General features: G+C 45.2%; 1 protein-coding gene across 2 annotated transcripts in view; it reads left to right on the top strand.

The window, feature by feature from the left end:
* Positions 1-23,747, top strand: part of stk10 (serine/threonine kinase 10) — a 100,702-nt gene that overhangs the window by 8,701 nt on the left and 68,254 nt on the right. For both annotated transcript variants that reach the window (XM_067996415.1, XM_067996414.1), the window contains exon 2: positions 15,031-15,195. In XM_067996415.1, coding sequence (XP_067852516.1) covers positions 15,031-15,195 — 165 coding nt within the window. The remainder of the gene's footprint in view (positions 1-15,030; positions 15,196-23,747) is intronic.

Here is a 23,747-nt window from a genome sequence, read left to right as displayed (position 1 = left end):
GAAACCATTCTGTTTTCAATGTGACTTGTTCTGTATGGTGGGTTGAGCATAGGATGTGTGCCTGCATCTGATTACCCATTCACAATTAGGCCCCTGTTTGCATCTGTAATAAGAAAGATTGTGGGTTTAAAACAGTTTTTAAACTGTCAGAATCACTTTTAACAAAATTAATATCAATGTAATTGCTTCCTGCCATTGCCTTAAGTGAAACAATTACTACCTCAACAGTTGCCATTTAAATCTGAGTAATGATAAACACACTAGTGTAAAGTGTTTCAGAAGGCATTTCGATGAAGTCCCTCATAAGAGATCATTAGCTAAAGTTGAAGCTCATGGAATTGAGGGCAAGTTATTGACCTGGTTAGGAAATTGGCTGAGCGGCAGGAGACAGAGTAGGGATAATGGGCAGGTACTCAAATTGGCAGAATGTGACTGGTGGTGTCCCAATGGGATCTGTGTTGGGGCCTCAACTGTTTACTGTATTTATTAGTGACTTAGATGATGGAGTAGAGAGCCACATATCCAAGTTTGCCGATGACACAAAGATAGGCAGCATTGTAAGCAGTGTAGATTGAAGCATAAAATTACAGAGAGATATTAATAGATTAAGTGAATGGGCAAATGGATTTCAACGTAGGCACGTATGGACATAAAAAGGATAAATCAGAGTAGTTTCTAAATGGTGAAACGCTCCATACAGTGGAGGTCCAAAGAAACTTAGGGGTCCATGTATGTAGATCATTAAAATGTCATGGACAGGTACAGAAATTAATCAAAAAGTCTGATGGAATGCTGGCCTTTATATCTAGAGGACTAGAATACAAGGGGGTAGAAGTTATGCTACAGCTATACAAAGCCCTGGTTAGACCACACCTGGAGTACTGTGTTCAGTTCTGGGCACCGCACCTTAGGAAGGAGATTTTGGCCTTGGAGGGAGTGCAGTGTGGATTTACTAGAATGATACCTGGACTTCAAGGGTTAAATTACGAGGGGAGATTACACAAACTAGGGCTGTATTCCCTGGAATTTAGAAGATTATGGGGTGATTTGATTGAAGTTTTCAAGATATTAAGGGGAACTGATAAGGTAGATAGAGAGAAACTATTTCCACTGGTTGGGGAGTCTAGGACTAGGACATAACCTAAAAATTAGAAGCTAGGACTTTCAGGAGTGAAGGAAGGAAACACTTCTACACGCAAAGAGTGGTAGAAGTTTGGAACTCTGTTCTACAAACGGCAGTTGATACTAGCTCAATTGTTCATTTTTAAATCTGCAATTGACAGATTTTTGTTAAGCAAAGGTATTAAGGGATATGGGGCTAAGGCGGGTATATGAAGTTAAGTCACAGATCAGCCTTGATCTCATTGAATGGTGGAACAGGCTCGAGGGGCTAAATGGCCTATTCTTATTCCTATGTTCCTAAGGCAGTACAGTATGCTGAATAACTTTGATCCAAATACTGCACTGTGCACATCACTCATGCTTTTGAATTAACTGTAGGTCAGTGCAAGAAGACAAACCTCTCCAACCCCCGTTGTTAATTAGTAGCTATAACTGATAGTTGGAAGTGGTTTCAAGTTTAAAGTCTTAAACTAAAGCACAATGTCTTTAACATTTCAAACTGATTTAAAGCATATTTAATGGTTTCCAACCGGAAGCATCCAACTGCACTGAAATCAACTACACAATCAATGTTAAATAAGATGTTCATGGCTCATCTCATGGTTAGGCAGGTGAGTAACTGAGTTTTACAAATTGGGAAGGTCCCAGGTTTGATTCTTTGCTCAGTTAACTACATTTGAACGTTTCAGTGGGAAAGAACATATCTTGGTCTCATTTCAGCTCCTTCGTTTATCATTAAGAACCCCAACTTGTTTGGCAGGAAGGAGTGTCAGGGAAGTAGTCTTAGTAGCTGAGGCAAGACAGAGACGTATCAAACATCTGAAATACAGTGAAGATGGCGTCCTGAGTTTGGGTTCACAATTGAAGAATAGCCAATTCAATGAGTTACCAGAGATCGACTGGGTCTTGTGGAATCAGTCCTCAGCAAGTATTCAACACTTTATATGTGATGTGGTGGTGGTCCAGTGGCTTACCATTGACCAGGTATAGGCTCAAGCATAGCACCTTCCTGCTCTAGTGGCATTTTTATTCCCTGAGAGGAGATGCTCCAAAATGTTTTCTTCAATTATAAATGCTCAGTTGAGCTGCAAGAAATATTACAAAGATACTGGACTCAGAAGGGAATTAAAGCAACTGAGGTAACTGGCCTTAAAATTTGGTTGGTGTGGTTGTTCACACCTGCCAAGTTCTTTATACACTGTTGCTCAGCGAGTGGACATCCTGTGCTTAAGCTTGGCAAGTGGTTTTCATAATCATGCAGTAATTAGAAGTAAACATATCTAGGCCTTAAAGTGACAAATAATTTAATTTTCCTACTTTTAAAAGTTTCAGTGAGAAAGAACATACCTTGGTCTCACCTCAGCTCCTTCATTTATCATTGAGAACCCTAACTTGTTTGGCAGGGAGTGGGGGTGGGGGGTGGTCAGGGAAATAGTCTTAGTAGCTGAGGCAAGGCAGAGATAGAGCAAACATCTGAAATAGAGTGAAGATAGGGAGACTAGTTACCTTGTTTCACTTGTAAGGTTGTATTTTTTGCACATTTCATACTATGCTGGTCTACTCTTAGGATCCAAAACCACTTGAAACTTAATGCATGTAATTGATGTTTAATATTAATGATCAGAACTACGCTTGTATGGTTTTACTATTGCAATACCCCTCCATTTTATCTATGTCTTATCACAAGCGGTATTGGCATAGATCAGGTCCAAATCATTTCAGTCTGTTGATTATTCCTTAATGGGCCAGCACCTGGGGCTCGATTTTTACCAGCGGGTTTCGTGTGCGTTTCCAGCGGGGGGGCCCCGAAAATCCCGATATCCAGGCACGTGACCGGATCGCGCCACGATCCCGCCCACTTCCGGGTTCCCCGATGACTTGCGGGGGTGCGTGCGCAGCCCCCACAGGTGGGAATCCCGCAGGCAATTAAAGCCAGCGGGATGCCACTTGAGTGTATTTATTTTGCTTGTTCAGGTCATTAACTGACCTGATTAAGGGACTGTGTGTGATTTTGGAGAAACATGGGACTGTTTCACACACTGGGGGAAACAGTCCTAGTTGAACTGGACGTGTTGCAGCCGTCAGCCTGTGGCAGCTGCAAAGGTCCATTTGACAGGTGGGGGGGGGAGACCCTCACCCATTACAGGAGGCTGCTGTGTCACTTGGGACAAAGTGTGGCCTCCACCACCCCCCTCCTGACAGTCAAAGTCACCAACCTGCACACTCACCCCGGGGTCCGGAGACATGTGCCTACCTTGCGGACCCCCTCAGATGTACATATTGCGGATGGGGGCCGCCGTAGCTGCAGTCATGACCTCCTCGGAGGGCGCACAGCATCGCCAGCCTCGCCATCCACGCCGTCCACCTCTGACACGTGGAGCTCCACAACAGAGTGCTGTGACACATCCACCTGTACAGCAGGAGGGAGGGCTACCGCAGAGAGAGACGCGTCGCAGAGGGCACTACCCTCGCCACAGGGTCCACAGACCGAGGCGCAGCTCCCCGGACCTCTCCGAGCAGCAGTGCACACGGAGGCGCAGATACACTCGACGTAGTCGTGGACACCTGCAGCCTCTTTCATGCCGAGCTGCTCCTGGCTGGCCCCAGCACCATCTGCTTACCTGTCGCTGCCAAAGTTACCACTGCCCTCCACAACTTCTCCTCCGCATCCTTCCAGGGTGCAGCCGGGTACACCGCCGATGTCTCTGTCGTCTGCGCGGAAGAGCCCTGCAAATACACCTGCACCTACTCTGCAGTAACACAATGGGTGGCATCAGTGGTGGGTCCTCACAGTGATACCCAGGAGCAGGCATCATTGCACAAAACAGACAGGATTCGCGGAGACATGGCAGTGGTGGTGCCAATATAATGTGTGTTGTGAGTTGTTCTGAAATTCAATATAAGTAACACCCATGAGAAACCCTCAAACACCCTTGTGCATCCCCTTCGTGCTCACGACACGTTTGCCTTACGCTGCCTACTGCACATATGTGATGCATGCCCTGTGGCTGCAGCACAGGTAGTAGCAGGTTGAGTGAGGCTGGCCGTGAGGGAGATGCACGAGAGGGTGAGTATGGGATAGAGCCATGAGATTATATGAGGATTGGGTTGCGTGTTAGTGGCGGGATGAGTACTGGCGAGGTGAGTAGGTGCAGGTAAGATGAGGATGGGGTTTGAGTGGGTATGAGGGGTGATGTGACAGAGTGGTGTTGGCGGTGCCGAAGGAGATGTGGGGTGGGGGCAGTGTTGTGGCAGACGGAGTGTAGGGGAAAGACTACGTGTTCTCACTGTGGCTGACCTACTGCGGTCATTGGAGCGCCTCCTGCACTGTATGCAGGTGGGCGATATGTTGGTGGTGCAGGTGACCTCCTCTGCCACCTCGAGCCAGGCCTTCTTGGTGGCAGAGGCAGGCCGCTTCCTCCCGCCCACCGGGGGGAAGATCTCTGTCCTCCCCCTCCTCCTCACCCCATCTGATGATACCTGGGGAGAGGCATCATTAAACTGGGAGCAGCCTTCCCCCTGGGCTGCTCCATGCTGTAATGTGTTCCATTGGTTGCAGCATCTGTCAGTGGAGGACTGCCCCTTTAACTAGAGAGCCTCCAGCTGACAGATCGTACTGCGCATGCGCAGCCCGCCCGACGCGCAGACCAGCAGCGCGGAGCCCGGAAGAGCAGGTAAGTGGATCCAATTAGTGTGTTGCCTGCTACGATCGCGCGGGCAACCCACTAATTTCACCGAGCGTGTTGACCACGCTCCCGAAACCCAACCCGCTGGAAACCCGCAGGCCTGGTAAAATCGGGCCCCTGATCTCTGCTCCCTTCTCCTGGTGGTATGATTGTGAATTTGTTGCATGGGGAAAATTGTGTGTGCAGCCAGGATTGTGTCCTCGTGTTTTCTGGTGTTTATTTATCCCTTTTTCATCTAGTGATTCCTCCTGGGCCCAAGCACCTCATAATATTGGCTCAGGGTCAATGGCAGGGTACCCCACTTCCATTCCACTGTTGATGTTTTTCTTGATCACCAATGAGATGGTGTGAGAACAGTTCAGTCTAATTACTGTAAAATCTCGGTTCTGTTTTTACAATTGATGACAAAAGCTACTGCAAGTTGTTTTAAGATGCTGCATTTCTATGTAATTTGGTTATGGACCCATAAAACCAGTCAAATTCTCATGTTACGAGTCATTAGTTGATGGAGTTCCTGGGTTTATAAGGTAACATGTGGCAGTTTTTAACAGCTTGGTCTGCCTTGGGGGAATGTAGTATTTGTACAATGCTCTGAGATATTCTTTGAGAGCACTGTCTCAATCTCAGTGTTGATCAGCTCCTGTGCATTTTAGCGTTTTCTTAACGGTGAATTTCTTTATATAAAAAAAATTTGCACTTAAACCTCCAAGCTCATCTTGTCCATAAGATGCATCTCCTGCTCCTTTTTGACCCCATTACCACTAAACTTCTGACCACCCAACTTCCCTTTCTGGCCTCCATGCCAGCTGATAATGTAAATGGCTTCCTCTCCTCAGGTACTACCCCCGCCCCACCCCACTTCCCTTTCAAAACAACCATCGTCATACTGCTCCAAAAAAACCCACTCTCTATCTCTTTGTCCTTGCAAACTACAGCCCCATCTCCAACCACTGTATCCTCTCAAAAGTCATAGAATGTGCTGTCGTCTCAAATCTTTCTGATGTTTCCTGCAATTAGGAATGCACTCTCTCTCGAATCAGGTTTCCACACTAAAATGGCCCTAATTAAAGCCACAAATGCCATCCTCTGTGACTGTGACTATGACTGTGGTACATTCTCTTCCCCCCCCCCCCCCCCCCCCCTTGACCTTACTTCAGCCTTTGGCACTGTCACCCATACCGTCCTCCTTCAATGCTCCTACTCCATTGTCCAGTTCAGTAGGACTAACCTCACTTGTTTCCACTCTTACCTATCAAATCGTAGCCAGAGCATCTCCAAGAGTGGCTTCTCTTCCTGCCACTGCATGATTATCTCTGGAGTTTTCAAGGATCTATCTTTGGCCTCCTCCTCTTCCTCACCTACATGCTGCCCCTTGACGACTTCATCCGCAGACATTGGATCAGTTTCCATATGTACACTGATAACACCCAGCTTTACCTCTCCACTACCTCTCTCGACCTTCCGCTGCCTCTGTCTGACATGCAGCCTTTAATGGGCTGCAATTTCCTCCAGTTAAACATTGGGCAGAACCAAGCCATTATCTCTCACTCCCACCACAAACTTCATACTCTTGCCTCTGATTCCATCTCCCTCATGATCACTGACTCAGGTGGAACCTGAGGTTTGCGATCTCTGCGTCCTATTTGACCCCATATCCTCTCCATCGCAAAGACAGCTTACCTCCACCTCCGTAACATCGCCTGGCTCTGCCCAAGCCTCGGCCCCTCTACTTCTGAAACCCTCATCCATGCCTTTGTGACCTCCAGACCTGACTATTCCAATGCTCTCTTGCCTGGCCTCCTATCCTCCACAAACATCTGTTCATCCAGAACTCCTGTCCTTGCTGACCTATGTTGGCTCCCAGTCCTCCAATACCTACAATTTCAAATTCTCACCTTCGTGTTTTACCCTATTCATGGCCTTACCCCTCCCTTTCTCTGTGTCCTCCTCCAGCCCTGAAAGTGCTTCCCTCCTGCCCCCTCCACTTCCAAGAAGTCTCTATTTCGCTGACTCTGGCCCCTTGTTCATCCCTCACTCCCCTCGCCCCACTATTGGTAGCCCTGTGCCTTTAGCACCTGGGCTGCATGCTCCCAAATTCCCTCCCTAAAACCCTCAGCCTTTCCACCTCGCTATACACCTTTTAAGATTCTCTTTTTAAAACCTAGCTCAAGCTTTCAGTCAGCCCCCTAATGTCTCCTCCTTTGGCTCGACGTCTAATTTTTGTCTGATTACACCTTTGTGAAATGCTGTCGGATGTTTTTGTACATTGAAGGTGCTAAATACATGCAAATTGTTGAGGAGAGTTTGGCCACAACAATTTCTCAGTTTACTTATCCACTAATGTTGCTGTAACCTATATATTAAGCAGTGAGTCAGTTCATTTGAATATTTGTTTTACGACATTATTTAGCCTGTTTTCCTTGCAAAATGTTCTATTTAAGAAATCTGATGGCGTTTTGAATATTCTGCCAATCTGTGAAACTTGGATCCAAATTTGGGCTTTGAAGATGCTAGTTAGATCCCTGCCTCTGCTGGCATTCAGTCTCTGTTTTTAAAGTAGCTCTGATTGTTCAGAGGTCAAAATATGTATGGCATGGACTGTGTGGGAGCAATATTTGTATAAATTCTACAGGAATTATAACTGGAAGCCTTCTGCCAAACAGATGCTTCATTATTAAAAATGACGCTATTTCTAAATTTAGCTGATTTGCTGTGAACAAGTGACTGTGACAAATCAGTGATTTCACTACATGGCGACCTTTTGACACTCAAAAGACTTAAGAGGAAGTTAAAAGTTTGGAATGTCTGTGAGTTAGAGAACAGTAGTGGCCAATTTTCTAAACCACCTTGAGCATCTCTCCAGTGTGTGATTTATTGCACTGCATTGCTAATATAAAACTTGTCCTGTCAATTTTCTGTCATATCTTTTAACTTGAGCTTTTGTTGGATCTTCCTTGGCTATTTTTAATGTGTTGCTGCTTTTAATCAGCTTTTGATTATTAAGTTTCATTTTGTGTCAAAGTGATGATTCAATCTGATCCCCATTTGATGTTACTAAACCTGGTTCTCTATAATTGAGAAAGAAGGCAGACTGGAGGAAAAATTGCAAAAACCAAAAAATGTAACAAACTACATATTCCAGCTGTAGCTGTTCACATGTTAAATTCAGTCACACGCATAATAAGCAGCAGTTTAATATTTTAAACCATTGAAGTCCAGTTTAATAAATGTTTGGCTGAAATTTTAATGCAGCATGCCTGTGGAATGTGATTAAAGCCAAATTAATTAAATTTAATATTTTCTTAACTTTAAACAGTTGGATCTCACTATGAAGACCATTAGGTCACGTTTAAAGTACTGGCATAGTGCATGTGCACAAATGCCAGGAATAATTAGCAGTCGGTCAACAGTCAACTGCGTACATGTAAATATTGGAGAGTGGCATAATTAGGCCTTCACGGTAAAAGAGCCTAGTAACAGGCAATTTCATTGAATCTCAAATTAATGCCACTGCCAACAGTGATTTTACTGATAATTCCGATTCTCTGTTCTAGAAAGCTTTTTCATGCTGAATATCTTTTCTGTCCAGAAGGCAATAATGTATGGTTCTGTGGGAGCTGGCAACCCACTGGTACTTTATACACGTTGTAAAATCTTCTAAACATTGACATTTTCCATATGTCTCGGTGCCGTTTGGTCTTCAGTTAAATCTAAAAGCAGGGGATTCACTCCCTCTTAGCTATGGGAATTTCAGATCTTCAGTGTTGATTTGAAGTGGTAACAGGAAGAAAAGCAAATAGAGAACAGCACATGGCAGCAATGGATCGCTGTTTCCCTCGAGCCACTTCGATAATGTAAAACTCAAAGACCAAGGTGATCTAGCTTTAGGTCTCCATTGGCCAGCATAGTGTTCTGTTTTTTCTTTCCCACCCCAACCCCTCTTGCCTAATCAAGGGGAGCTCACTCAAACTATGAAGTCCCCACTGTTTTCCCAGCTGAAGACAGCTAACTCAGCTCAGGTCAGAGGTGCTACCTGGGACCTTCCAGTTACGTGCCACCATGCTGCATTTGTCCACTGATTTATCATTGTAGTCCAAATGGCTTCTTCAATTGTGCATCGCGACAAGAATATGTGGGCTTGGTTGGGCACGCAGTGTGTAACAATTTTCCTATACAAACTTGAGGGGTTTTTGTTTAAACAAGTGGCATCCAGTAGGTTATAGAATCATTGAATGGGTATGCACAGAAGCAGGCCATTCGGCCCATCGAGCCCGCGCTGGCTCTTTGTAAGAGCAATCCAGTTAGTCCCATTCCCCCACCCTATCCTCGTAGCCCTGCAATTTTTTTCCCTTCAAGTACTTATCCAATTCCTTTTTGAAAGCCATGATTGAATCTGCTTCCACCATCCTTTCAGGCAGTGGATTCCAGATCATAACTACTTGTTGTTTTGTATAAAAAGAAGTTTTTCCTCGTGTCACCTTTGGTTCTTTTGCCAATCATCTTAAATCTGTGTCTCTGATTCTCGACCCTTCCGCCAATGTGAACAGGATCTCTTTATTTACTTCATCTAAACCCTTCATGATTTTGAACACTCCTATCAAATCTCCTCTTAACCTTCTCTGCTCTAAGGAGAACAGCACCAGCTTCTCCAGTCTATCCATGTAACTGAAGTCCCTCATCTCTGGAACCATTCTAGTAAATCTTTTCTGCACCCTCTAAGGTCTCGACAGCCTTCCTGAAGTGTGGTGCCCAGAATTGGACACAGTACTCCAGTTGTGACCGCACCAATGTTTTATAAAGGTTCAACATAACTTCCTTGCTTTTGTATTCTATGCTTCTATTTATAAAGCCCAGGATCCCGTTAATGTGGCAAATAAGGCAGAGGCTTCCATCCGCTGGAGTTTTAATTTTGAGCATTGAATACTTTTTGTGGAAGGTGGTTACAGCACATTTGTAACAAAGTACTGTGCATAGCCTTTGAAGCATTGGGTGGTTCCTCTCAAACAAATGTGCAGCAATTAAGAGCGGGGAAGGAAATTCCTGTTTTGTAACGTATTACGAAAGACAATTAGCTTGCAGTTCAGTCTTTCTAGCATTTACCTTGCAGCATTGTTTAGACCTTATGTGATAATGTTAAAAGATGAGGAAAATTTACTAAATGTTTTGGATGCGGCCTGCATATCTTCAATAAATAATGCAAACAAGTCTTGTAATTAGATGCATCAGTGAATCATTTGATTTTAATTCAGTTCTTTATTAAATTTGACTCGTGGACCAGTTTTGATATTAGTCACCCCAAAATAAGGAAATAGTCTTGGAACGTATCTGTACAGTATGATCATATATGCAGGGAAAAATCACTGGGTAACCTCTCTTTTGAGATGCTCTTAAGCAATGTGCCACATGTCTCTTTTCCCATATGCTCCAAAATTAGGCTATTTTTAAACACACTTTTAACAGTAACATTGCCACGTGGCAAATAATCGAGATTTTACGGCTACTTTAGATGGTTTGCATATTTGTTTGAAGGTCTAACATGTCTGCAAATGTTTCCTGTGAAGCGCCTTGGGATCTTTTACTACATTAAAGATGCTATATAAATACAAGTTGTTGTTTATGCTGGTGGACTAAAACTTACATCAAGTTATTGGGATTGATCCAATTTATTATGTTTCTGACCAGGCTTGAACAATGACTACAAACAGAAATCTAGGTGCACATGTTAGACACCAAGTATGGTGCTTGTATCACTAATTGCAATAATAATTCTGTTGGGGAAAGTGTGGAGAGAATGGAAGGAGAAGACAAACAAGGCAGGTTACAAGGAGAAAGTGTTACCCATATGGAGAGTCTGTATGGGTCTTGTATTTTACGTTTAGGACTATCAGAAGTATATATGGAGTTCACATTTTCTAGGAAGGTGTTGTCCCAAGTATGTGCACTGCTGGAAATGGATATAACTATTAGTGATTCCAGCTGCTCTACAGTTGTGAAAGTGACAGCAGCCATTAGTATTCTGGCTAGTGGGTCATTCCCGGCATCAATTTTATAACATTGTGTTACCATCATGTGCCAAATAGACCAGATGTTGAGGCTACTTAGGTGACAATGTTGGGTGAGATCGACTGCATGCACAGGGGAATGGAGATATGGATGTTCGCAGCCAATCCAATAGTTTTAATCGGTCATAAAGGCTTCCATTCCATCAATGTGCTGCAGTGGCCAGAAAATGATCTGTGTGGTAACTGTACAATATCAACAAATCATTCATTCTAAGTGTGGCTTGTTTGAATGAGATAACTGACTAGAAGGCTGGCTATTTGGGGTTAGAGGGTAGAGTCTGAAGTGATGTCTCCAGTACCTCCATACGGTGGCACAATCCCTGGAGACCAGGGAGTCCATGTTGGACATGCGAATACACACCTGTGCCGTGGCGTTCCATGGCACAGCAGGTTGAAGATCCATACGCTGCACGATTCTGTCACCCCGAGTTCATGTGATTTTTCACAAGATTCTTGTTCCACTAATAATTTGCATGGTTAGAATTTCCCTAAGTAACTAGTGATTTTTTTGTTTACAAATCAGTCCTCCAAAATTATTCAGTTGGAGAAGATATTTAGCTCCCTGTTGTGATAACTAAAGAAGTGTTCATTCAGAGTTCTTGAGTATCAGAGAAGCATGAATGGAATAGAAATAGAAGCATGAATGGAACCAGATCCAAAGGCTCCTCAGACCTATGATCACAAATAAATCATTGCTAACCCGACTGGGCCGTTTTATAGTCGTTGTCTTAAGAATGCAGCTGAGTTTATGTGGTTACAAATCATCTAATAGGGGATGTTATGATTGACATCCAGTAGAACTTGGACAACCATAATATTAGTTTGAGCATCTGCTACAGACTGAAGTTCTTAAAAAAAAAAAAAAGTGCCCAAGTCCCCATCAGTTTAGTGATCCATGATGTCTGATTGAAAAAGCTGGTGAGTGAACTATCACAAGGATGTGTAAATTCCATCTTGAAACGGCATCTTGAAAGTGAGAGCCATTTGATGCAAAGCAAACCTTAGACCACTTCCTCATGTTGATGTTATGTTAGCATTGTTTAAACAACTTCAGTGAATGTGGTGACAACTATTCAAATGTCATAAGTGCATTTGACTCAGAGCTGCATAGGCACAATGGAGTGTTCACTGCATTACTGGTTCGTGTTTACGAGTGGGCTTGAGAAACTAAAACTGTTGAAATGTTAAAATAGGCATCTTAACAAACCTCCATCTAGTTATGGGGTAAGTTTTTTGGACAGGAAATAAGTGGAATCTGGTTATATTCACAACAGATAATTCCGCATAGAATGCACTTGGGAGAGCTAACTTGGCATTTAAGAAACTGGAATTTTGGGTGGGGCATTGTAAGAACATAACAGTAGACATCAAGGAAGTTAGGAGTGATCTCTATGATTTAAGTAAAACAAATGAGCTTCAATGTGATCTTGTTGAGGGGAATTGACAAAGCATTTTCAAACCACAAGTACACTTTAGAGAAAATCGAAGTGCTGTAATTATATACAAAAGTAAGTTAAAGTTCCTGAGTAAAAGTTGTCCCATTTCACTGTTAACGTTAAACACTTTTTGTTTCATGCACACCCCTGAACCAATGAAGCTCTTGTTTAGGGTAAACTTATGAATTTTCAGAGATTGAAGCAAATAATTGCCATTTTGAATGCATCCTTGATCCATTAGGAGGGAGTGGGACTAGCTGGATTGCTCCTGCAGAGAGCTGGCATAGGCTCGACTGGCCGAATGGCCTCCTTCTGTGCTGTGACCATTCTATGTTTAAATTGTGTAATTCTCAGTTTAGCCTTTTTCGTATTCACAGAATTTCAATTTGGTTGTCATACATCTGCCACATTGGAGTGAAAATCTGAGGGAGTTGTTTGTAAGTTGTACATGGGCAGCTCTGAGTGGCATTGGAGAGTCTTCACAGCAAATTGCCTACTCACTCTCTCTTGGATTGACCCAATTTTGATTCTGAAGTGGTGTTACCTGCATTTATCAGGAAACACAATGGTAACATCCCCTCACCCTAATACTTGGGGCATGATTTTGACCCCGAGCCAGGAAGGGGGCAGGGGGGGGTCAAATTACTGACGGGAAACCCGGAAGTAAGGATGCCTTTTTTTTTGTCGGTTTGCCATCCGACTGACCGGCCTGATTGACAGGTTGGTCTCAGTCGGATGGGAGAGGACGTGTTCAGGTAAGTCTTTGATTGTATGGCATGGGGTTTGAGAGTCATTGGGGGAGGGATCGGGGGTCAGTCACGGGGTGGGGGGGGTCGAGATCAGGGGTCATCACGGGTCCATGATCGTTGTGGGGGAAGGGGGGGGTGATCGCGGGCGAGGGTCCACGATCGTTGGGGGGTCGCTGCAGGTAGGCTTGTTGGGCCTGGGGGAAGCACTCCTGCTCCTCCGCGCCCAAAAGCTGTGCCAGAAAGGCACCTACCTGTTAATCTCGGACTGTCTCTCCTCCTCTCATGAGGTGTGAAAGAGAAGGCCTGGGAATCCCAGCCCCCTGGGGTTAAAATCTGAAACTGTGGGGAAAATGGAGGCCCGAAGCCTCCTTGACAGGTTTTAAGGCCCGACCCGCCTCCTGGGAGTGGGTTGGTCGCCTGCCCGGATGAAAACTGGAAACGTGCAGTTTGGAGGTAGGTTGGGAGTGGGTCTGAAATGGTTGCAATTTTGAATGGCTCCCTGCCCCCAACCCACCTGTTTCACTGTTAAAATCATGCCCTTAGTCTCTGTTTTTCCTACTAAGCATAATAACTTCACTCTTCCTGAAAGTTGCGGGTGGAATGATGCTGTTTTTCTCCCAAAGTGGGAGCAATTCCACCCAAGTTATTCAAGAGCATCAAGGTATTTCTTATTTATCATCTGCCCCATCTGACTCCTTTGTGTTGTACATTTGCTGCCATGTTCTCCTTCAGTGAGAGAGCATGGACGTCTAGAATGTGGACATCTCCACAAGTGCTGCTAAACTATTCAGAAAAATCCTGCAAAAAATCTAGTTTTCTATTTCACCCTATAGGCTGAAAGACTTCTGTTTTGTAGTTGTGAAAAGAGCTGTAAGGTAGCATATCTGTCAAGAGTAAAAGAAACTTAAGTGCGATATGTTTCACATGAGCTTATTTACTCTGCTCACTGGTCCAGTTGCAGATACAATGTCTTGTAATTTAATGCCCTCCTTGTATATACAGCTCCACTTCAAGAGGAGCAACTTGTCTCGGTAAAGAACTTGCATTTATATAGCTTCTTTCGTGTCCTCAGGACATTCTAAAGCTCTTTAAAGCCAATGAATTACTGTCCTTGTTATGTATGCAAACATATTAGCCAATTTAGTACAACAAGGTTCCACAAACAGCAAGTGACCAGGTAATCTTGTGGTGGTGGTAGTGTTGAGGAATGTTGGTCAGGACAGAAGGGGAATTTTGTAGGGTGGGTAGACAGCACCTGGGTTTAATATTTCATCAAAAGACAACATCTCCGACAATCCAGAACTCTCTCTCAGTACTGCATTGAAATGTCGGCCTAAGCTGCACACAGGTTATCCTTGCACTTACATAGAACGTTTAATGTAGCAACATGTTCAATTGTGCTTCACAAAGGGTGAGGAAGATCAGACACCGAGCTGGAAAAAAGTTAGGGGAGGTGGTTAAATGTATTGGAGCAACAAATGGACGTTTGTGTCTGCATACTCTTACTTGTACAGTTGCTTTTCAGTCTCTCTTTTTGGCTTTAGTTTTCTGGCTGGTGGATGTTCTTTAACTGAGAAAGGTCTGTTCACTGATAGGAAATGAGATTGCCAGCATGTACGGTTGAGCCGTGTTCTCTGCCTTCTATTAGCCAAAAAAAAAATTGTAGTCTGTTCCTCCGGAAGCTTCCTTTTTAAATATGCAGCGGGGGACATTGCTGCCTCCAGCAGTGCTGGCAAAGACTCAATGTTTACACACTGCCACTGATTTTAGGGCAGCTATTAGAAACCATGTTATAAAATAAATGGCACACAGTGTCATGCTGTAAGCTAGAAAATCTTGTTATAGGTGTTGGCTCTTTTACAAATTCAATTTAGGAATGTTGAGAGATTAAATGTGATTACTTTCTTTTGTATTTGCCAAGTTTCAATACAGTGCTCTGCCATGTATGAAAATATTTTTTATTTATTTATTACAGGCCATAAACAAAGAGACTGGAGCTTTAGCTGCTGCAAAAGTTATCGAGGTGAAGAGTGAAGAAGAACTTGAAGATTACATGGTGGAAATTGACATTCTGGCCTCTTGTGACCATATTTACATTGTAAAACAGCTGGATGCTTTCTTTTACGAGAATAAGCTATGGGTAAGGAAGAGAGCTTATTTCCTTTATTTTGCTGTAGACTAAGGCTCACTGTTCATAAACTATGGCTGAGAAGGTGGGGAAACCTGCTGTCAGTCCTGACAATGTTCTGACCTTGCCACAGGGTTGTGCGTGGGAGTTGTCTTGAATGGGTCGCTCCACCTTTTTCCTTCCTGAATTGTTTTCCACAGCGATATGACCACATTTTAAGAAACTGATTGTGGATTTGTATCTATCGAACCCCATGCTCCAGCGTGTTGGTGGTTCGTGGAGCTGGCTAGATTAATACATTACAGATCTGACCGTTTGTTCAGTTTTATTAAAGAGACAGACACATTTCATTTCCTCTTGCAGACATGCTACAGGAAGTGCAGAATTTTTGCAGAGCCTCTACCAATACCTATTTTAAAGTAGATTTGTGTGATTAAAATGATGGTTTAATAGTGTTTGGATTAGTAATGTTTGAACACTGTTCTGTGATGAATAGGTAATAAACGGTCAGTTGTGCACAGTTTTCTTTACTAATTCTAGTCCTATGTTCAAAACTTGGCAAAATAAGGATTGACGTAGTTAGCTCCACATTCCAAAGATTCATCTTTGCGGTAAGAGGCATTCTTGGCAAGCACTTAGAAATGTATTCTCCCTACTCCTTCCTCCTGCTTCAAGCTCCTTGCCTTGTTCCACCCCATTTTCTTTCGTTTTAAAATCCTTGTTCTCTACCGTCACCCTCTCAGCCCCAGGATTGAGCGACCCCCTCACCCTTGGTGCTTTCCATCTCTATTACAACAGCTTGCCCTCTCTTACCTGATTTCACTGCCCTGCTGTCCTCCCTAAACCTTTCCCTCCATGTAAACTCTCCTATCCTTATTCACGCCCACTCCCTGAATCTTGCCATCTCCAATGCCCTCCCTACTCCCATGGTCTCGATTACAGACAATGCCTATCCGGCCACATCCTTGTATCCCTCACCACTTGCATCCCCTACCCCCTTATACGAGCATACGAACAATGACTGACAGGAAAAAACTCTTGGGTCCATCCAGCCTGTCCCCCACAATCGTGATACCCTTGTGTATCACAATATATACACTCTCCACCCCTCCCCACACCAGGTGATCTCCTGGGAGGGGCGGAAAACCAGATTTAAAAACTCAGGACAATTTGGGGGAAAATAATCTGGGAAATTTCTCACTGACCCCTTTGGTGATCAAAACTAGTCCAGAAGATCACCTTGTAATCCATAGAATTATCAGGACTAATTACCTACCTTTTTGTAAGAGGTGATCTCTGCCCCAGCTAGAAACAGATCCAGCTCTCGCTTGAAGGAATTCAGCAAATCGGCGTCCACCGCACGAGCCGGCAGCCTGTTCCAGAGATCCAGTATTCTCTGGGAAAAGAACCACCTCCAGATATCTAACCTCGATCTGGTCTTGGTACAACTTAAAATTGTGTCTCCTGGTCCTCCCTAACATATTTAATTGCAACAAACTGTCAACTGGAACATAATCTATCGTTCATCTTTATAAACCTCAATCAGATCACCCCCAAGTCTACGCTTCTCTAAAATGTGGAGTCCCAGCTCCTTTAGTCTATCCAGTCCCATTTCCTTCTGAGTCTGCCCCTGGAAAATAACACTTCTTAAGTCACTTACAACTTCACTTTCAAACTCTCAACTGCCTAGCCTTTGGCATTCCATTCACCACAATACTTCTGCAGTTGCTGATTTGCTCTACCACTCCCTCACCTCTACCTTTTTGATGCCATTTTCCATAGTAAAACTTTTATTCTGTTCCACCCTGGTTGTTCCTTCTGTTGTGGCCCTGATTTAAACTCCCTGAATTTCAAAGGGTGCAGAGTTGAGCCCATTCTCGCTATACTAAGCCTCTGTGCTATCTGACATTGTAAATGGTTCCCTCTCCTCGGGCACCATCTCCCTTTCAATATGGCTGTCATCCCCTCCTCAAAAATCCCACCTTCGACCCCAATATCCTTGCAAACTACCACCCCATTTCTAATTCCCTTTTTAAAAACTCCCACAAATCCTTAAACGTGTTGTCCGTCTTTCCCGCAACTTTATGTATGAATCTCTCAATTAAATTTCTACCCTACTAGAGCAGTGGAAAGGATCCAATCAAAGTCACAATGACCTTTCAGGGAATCCCACACTCACCTGACGAAGGAGGAAGCCTCCGAAAGCTTGTGATTTTAAATAAAGCTGTTGGACTATAACCTGGTGTTGTAAGACTCCTTACATTTGTCCACCCCAGTCCATCACCGGCATCTCCACATCATCCTCTGTGACTGACCATGGTGCACTATTCCTCCTTGTTCTCCTCTGCCTCTCAGTAGCCTTTGACACTGTCAATCATACCATCCTCCTCCAATGCCTCTCCTCCGTTGTCCAGCTCAGTGGAGTGGGCCTTGCTTGGTTCCACTTTTACCTATCTGGCAATGGCTTCTCTTCTTACCTCTAATTCCTATCCGTGGCCCCCTCCTTTTTCGTCTACCTGTTGTCCTTGGTAACATTATCTGAAGACATAGGGTTGGCTTCCACATGTACTTGATTACGCCCAGCTCTGCCGCTCCACCATCTCTCTCGACCCCTCCACCGCCTCTGTTATCAGACAGCTTGTCCGACATGCAATCTTCGATGCGTTGCAGTTTCCTCCAGTCAAACATTGGGAAGACCAAAGCCATCACCTTTAGTCCCTGCTTCAAACTCCTTACCCTTGTCACTGATGTCCCGGTGATAACTCAAAATCATCTTGGATGGAGATCGGCTGGTACATGACCTAAAGTCGTTAACTCTAGATCGCACACTTCGGTACGAGGACCAGCTCACCAAGTAGCTCAGAAGAACAAGAGCAGAAATGGCTTCCTAAGCAAGCTTGCATGCTCAAGATGGGGAGCGAATGCCCAAACATTGCGCAGCTCGATGCTAGCTACTCAGTTGAAGAATATTGTGCTCATTTGTGGTTAATCTCTTCCCACACAAAACTGATTGTTTGATTTAATTGTGCATCAATGAAAAAAAGCAGAAACTATGAGACAACAAACAGTGGCTCCCAGTCCTCTCAAAAATATATGGCCTGTTGACATCAGGTGTCACACTGCAGCAAAGAATGTCATTGAGAAAATCCAAGAGATGCCACAGCTGCCACTTTTCAACAGCCATTCAGTAAATGTGCAGCGCCCTCAACTGCACCGAAGCTACTCAGAGGACTGTTGCTGATTTCCCAGGTATAGTCATTAGCCACACACATTTCCACCCCACATCTAACTTTTCAAAAGTATATGGGAGTTTCCTCACCACCAACTCGTAAACAGAAGGCCTTCAGGGCTCGGTCAGTGGTGGTGCTACCGAGCCACTCTTGGTGATGAACATTGAAGTCCCCCACCCAGAACACATTCTGTGCCCTTGCTACCCTCAGTGCTTCCATCACATGGTGCTCAACATGGAGGAGAACTGATTCATCAGCTGAGGGAGGGCAGTAGATGGTAATCAGCAGGAGGTGTCCTTGCCCATGTTTGATCTAATCCCATGAGATTTCATGGGGTCCGGAGTCAATGTTGAGGACTCCCAGAGCCACTCCCTTCTGACTGTATACCACTGAGCCGCCACCTCTGGTGGGTCTGTCCTGCCAGTGGGACAAGACAGGTGAGAGCGACTGCCCTTGACATCAAGGCAGCATTTGACCGAGTCTGGCATCAAGCAGCCCTCGTAAAATTGAAGTCAATGGGAATTAGGGGCAAGTAACATTCGCACCAGACAAGTGTCAGGCAATGACCATCTCCAGCAAGAGAGAGTCTAACCACCTCCCTTTGACATTCAACGGCATTACCATCGACAAATCCCCCACCATCAACATCCTGGGGGTCACCATTGACCAGAAACTAAACTGGATCAGCCGCATAAATACTGTGGCTTCGAGAGCAGGTCAGAGGCTGGGTATTCTGTGGTGAATGACTCACCTCCAGACTCCCCAAAACCTTTCCACCATCTACGAGGCACAAGTCAGGAGTGTGACGGAATAATCTCCACTTGCCTGGATGAGCGCAGCTCCAACAACACTCAGAAGCTCAATCCCATCCAGGACAAAGCAGCCCACTTGACTGGCACTCCCTCCACCCCCGACTCACTGTGGCTGCAGTGTGTACCATCTACAAGATGCAATGCAGCAACTCACCAAGGCTTCTTCGACAGCACCTCCCAAACCCACAACCTCTACCACCTAGAAGGACAAGGGCAGCAGGCACATGGAAACACCACCACCTGCCCGTTCCCCTCCAAGTCACACGCCATCCCGACTTGGAAATATATTGCCGTTCCTTCATCATTGCTGGGTCAAAATCCTGAAACTCCTTACCTAACAGCACTGTGGGCGTATGTTCACCACACAGACTGCAGTGGTTCAAGAAGGCGGCTTGCCACTACCTTCTCGAGGACATTTAGGGATGGGCAATAAATGCTGGCCTTGCCAGCAATGCCCACAGTCCATGAATGTTTTAAAAATCTGGACCATGCTACCAATCCTTTTCATGGTGGACGCTGCCCCATTATGGTGAACAGAATGGAGATGAGTAGCTCCGTCTGTACAAAACTCCTTCCTCATCACCTTAACCGTTTTAGATGTGAGGTGGTAAAGTGTATGGCAAATGACTATACACCGGGAATCAGCGACAGCCCTCTGAGTAGCTTCAGTGCAGTTGAGGGTGCTGCACGTTTACTGAATGGCCGCTCATTTCATGCTAGTCTACCAGGAGGATTTTCCAGGCTCCACAATACTGACACCGTGGCTCTTGGATGGTTAAAGTGGCTACACTACCTAAGCCCCTGGACATTTTTGACATAGTTTAACTCTCTGCTTAGTTTGTATATTGAACTTTTTCCCCAATCTTTATTTAAAGCATTTGTAAATATTAATCTTATTCTATATCCCAGTACTTCTCAAATCCTTCCAACAAAAATATTTGAAAGTATCCTGTATGATTTTGTAGTACTTTTATTTTTGTAATCTTGTATGTTGAATAATTTTTTTGGTATTCTCAACATTTTTAAAATTTTGGTCTGGCAATAGTAGTCGTCACACAATCACTTTAGCTGTTGAGAAATAAAAATGCTTTGTTCTGGCAAGTTTTAAATTTGTCACACTTAAAACCTGATTCAAAATAACTATTTTGTCTTATATGCTGGATGTTAGACTTTTAGAAAATCAATAGCAATATGCATAACCAAGAAAAATTGCTTTCGATCTTAAAATGGCTCCTGCCCTTGGCTTGACATTTTTTGTCAGTCCTCAATTTTGGGCACCAGTTTGAGGGTGCTTGTGGGGTTGGGGACATCTGCTTGCTGCCTCTCTCTTTACCGCAACCAAAACCAGAGAGTTGATGTTTGTGGAACCACAGGGGTGGACCTACTTTTACACTATCGTTCACTTAATATAGCATTCAGTGAAATTATAATTTTTCTTTTACAAGGACTGTAATTTTTTTTTTATCAGGTCTCTTTGCTAAAACTTCTGCATGTAACGGTGTATTTTTGTGAATTTGTGCTCAATGAGGGATATTGGTGCTGGGGTACGGAACATTTTCCATTTGGGATATCTAGTGTTGACATCAATTACTTGTAGAATAAAGCTCCATCTGCTCTGCCTTTCCCTCAGAAAACAGTTGTTTACTGCACCACTGTGGTATTTTGCTTATCCATTTCCTTTTTGAGTAAGATTGTTGATTAGTGCTCATGTTCAGTAGGGACTAGAATAAGTGTCCAAACTCATTTCATATGGGACTGTTCAACAGAGGAGACTTTCACTCTTGATCTGGGCTGCTTTTGAACCCAGGCCTGAAGTGAACGGCCAGTGTCTAACCCACTGCACCACCCAGTTTCTCACTCCTTCTCTCCCTTCCTTCCTTCCATCTGTCCCTATTCTAATTGTGAACTGAACTGTGCATTATGAAACTTGGAGAAGTCCTCCTTTGTGAAAATTTTTGGACTTCTCTGACTGGACCACTCAAATGGATAACAAGTGTTATATTTCAGAACCGTACAATACAACAAAAATATAGAAAAAACAAAACTGTTGATGCAAACCACCTTATGAGTGCAGTGAACCTTAAGTTTTCAGTGCTTTGTGTTTCCTGGTATTTTTTATCAAGACAATTGATCTGTTGAACACCTTATGAACATGTAAAATTTGAAGAGGTGCTTTCCAATTTTCATGTTTCATCTTCAGATTAGTTATTATTTCCTGATTAACAGTTGAGAAACTGACAGGAGGTACTTCACTGCTGTGAGTTATGATGTAATTGCATTTTTTAATAAAAAGGAACTAGGGGCCAGTGACAAACTATCTATAATTTCCCCAATAAAGCCAAGATTTAAAAAATACCTGCAGTAGCACACAGTGACGCCCATAAGCAGTGATACACGTGTGAACAGTGATTGCCAAGTTCCAGTATTTTCCCTAGGGTGGAAACAGTAAAACATATCCATAAGCCATGAGCTTACCTGTCATTTTGTGTTTGATTTGAATTGATATGATGGTATAGTATTATAATATTTCTCTCTATGCAGTTTTAATCAAAATCTGCTGTTAATAATTGAACTCCATGGGCTCGATGTTACCAGGCCTGCGGGTTTCCGGCGGGTTGGGTTTCGGGAGCGTGGTCAACATGCTCGGTGAAATTAGTGGGTTGCCCGCGCGATCGTAGCAGGCAACACACTAATAGGAATCAATTACCTGCTCCTCCAGGGTCCGCGCTGCTGGTCTGCGCGTCGGGCGGGCTGCACATGCGCAGTACGATCTGTCAGCTGGAGGCACTCTATTTAAAGGGGCAGTCCTCCACTGACAGATGCTGCAACCAATGGAACAAATTTCAGCATGGAGCAGCCCAGGGGGAAGGCTGCTCCCAGCTTAATGATGCCTCACCCCAGGTATCATCAGATGGGGTGAGGAGGAGGGCGAAGACAGAGATCTTGCACCCGGCGGGCGGGAGGAAGCGGCCAGCCTCTGCCACCAAGAAGGCCTGGCTCGAGGTGGCAGAGGGGGTCACCTGCGCAACCAACATATCGCCCACCTGCATACAGTGCAGGAGGCGCTGCAATGACCTCAGTAGGTCAGCCACAGTGAGAACACAAAGTCTTTCCCCTACACTCCATCTGCCACAACACTGCCCCAACCCCACATCTCCTTCGGCACCGCCAACACTACTCTGTCACATCACCCCTCATACCCACTCAAACCCCATCCTCATCTTACCTCCACCTACTCACCTCGCCAGTACTCATCCTGCCACTAACACGCGACCTCATGGCTCTATCCCATACTCACCCTCTCGTGCATCTCCCTCACGGCCAGCCTCACTCAACCTGCCACCACCTGTGCTGCAGCCACAGGGCATGCATCACGTATGTGCAGTAGGCAGCATAAGGCAAATGTTTCGTGAGCATGAAGGGGGTGCACAAGGGTGTCGGAGGGTTTGCCATGGGTGTTACCTATATTGAATTTCAGAGCAACAAACAGCACACATTATATTGGCACCACCACTGCCATGTCTCCGCGAATCCTGTCTGTTGTGTGCAATAATGCCCGCTCCTGGGTATCAATATGAGGACCCACCACTGATGCCACCCATCGTGTTACTGCGGAGTAGGTGCAGGTGTATTTGCAGGGCTCTTCCGCGCAGACGACTGAGAGACATCCGAGGTGCAGCCGGCTGCACCCTGGAAGGATGCGGAGGAGAAGTTGTGGAGGGCACTGGTGACTTTGACAGCGACAGGTAAGCAGTTGGTGCTGGGGCCAGCCAGGAGCCGCTCGGCATGAAAGAGCCTGCAGATCTCCACGACTACATGTCGAGCGAATCTGCGCCTCCGTGTGCACTGCTGCTCGGAGAGGTCCGGGGAGCTGCGCCTCGGTCTGTGGACCCTGCGATGCGTCTCTCTCTGCGGTAGCCCTCCCTCCTGCTGTGCAGGTGGGCGTGCAACAACACCGTGTTGGGGGGCTCCACGTCTCTGCGGCGGACGGCGTGGACTGCGAGGCTGCTGGGGCTGGTCCTGCTGTTCGTCCTCCAAGGGTGTCCACGCACCACCCATCTGGCAGGTGTTGGTCTGAGGGGTTGTGCAGGGTAGGTGGGTGGGTCCTCGGACTGGGGCTGCAGTTTCGTGTCGGTCTGTCCTCTGGCTTGGCGGGGGGTGGTGGAGGGCAGGGGTTGCCCTATGTGACGCGGTGGCCTCCTGCGTGGGTGAGGGCTCTCCCCCGTGGGGTGCACCTTGGCACCTGCCACAGGCTGCTGGCTGCAACACGCCTGGTTGGAGAGAGACTGTTTCCCCCAGTGTGGGAAACACTCTGCGATGCAGGTGAAATCCCACACTTCCTCTTTTGACAGCTGATTCAGCTCATTAACTGACCTCAACAAGCAAGGTAAGTACATTCAAGTGGAACCCCGCTGGCTTTAATTGCCTGCGGGATTCCCACCAGCGGGGGCCACGCATGCAGCCCCGCACGTCATCGGGGAACCCGGAAGTGGTCGGGATCGTGGCGCGATCCTGTCACGTG

Source organism: Heptranchias perlo, chromosome 14 (genome assembly GCF_035084215.1).
Source record: "Heptranchias perlo isolate sHepPer1 chromosome 14, sHepPer1.hap1, whole genome shotgun sequence".
Taxonomy (NCBI): domain Eukaryota; kingdom Metazoa; phylum Chordata; class Chondrichthyes; order Hexanchiformes; family Hexanchidae; genus Heptranchias; species Heptranchias perlo.
The sequence above is the reverse complement of the archived record's forward strand: the minus strand, read 5'-3'. Positions and strand labels throughout refer to the sequence as shown.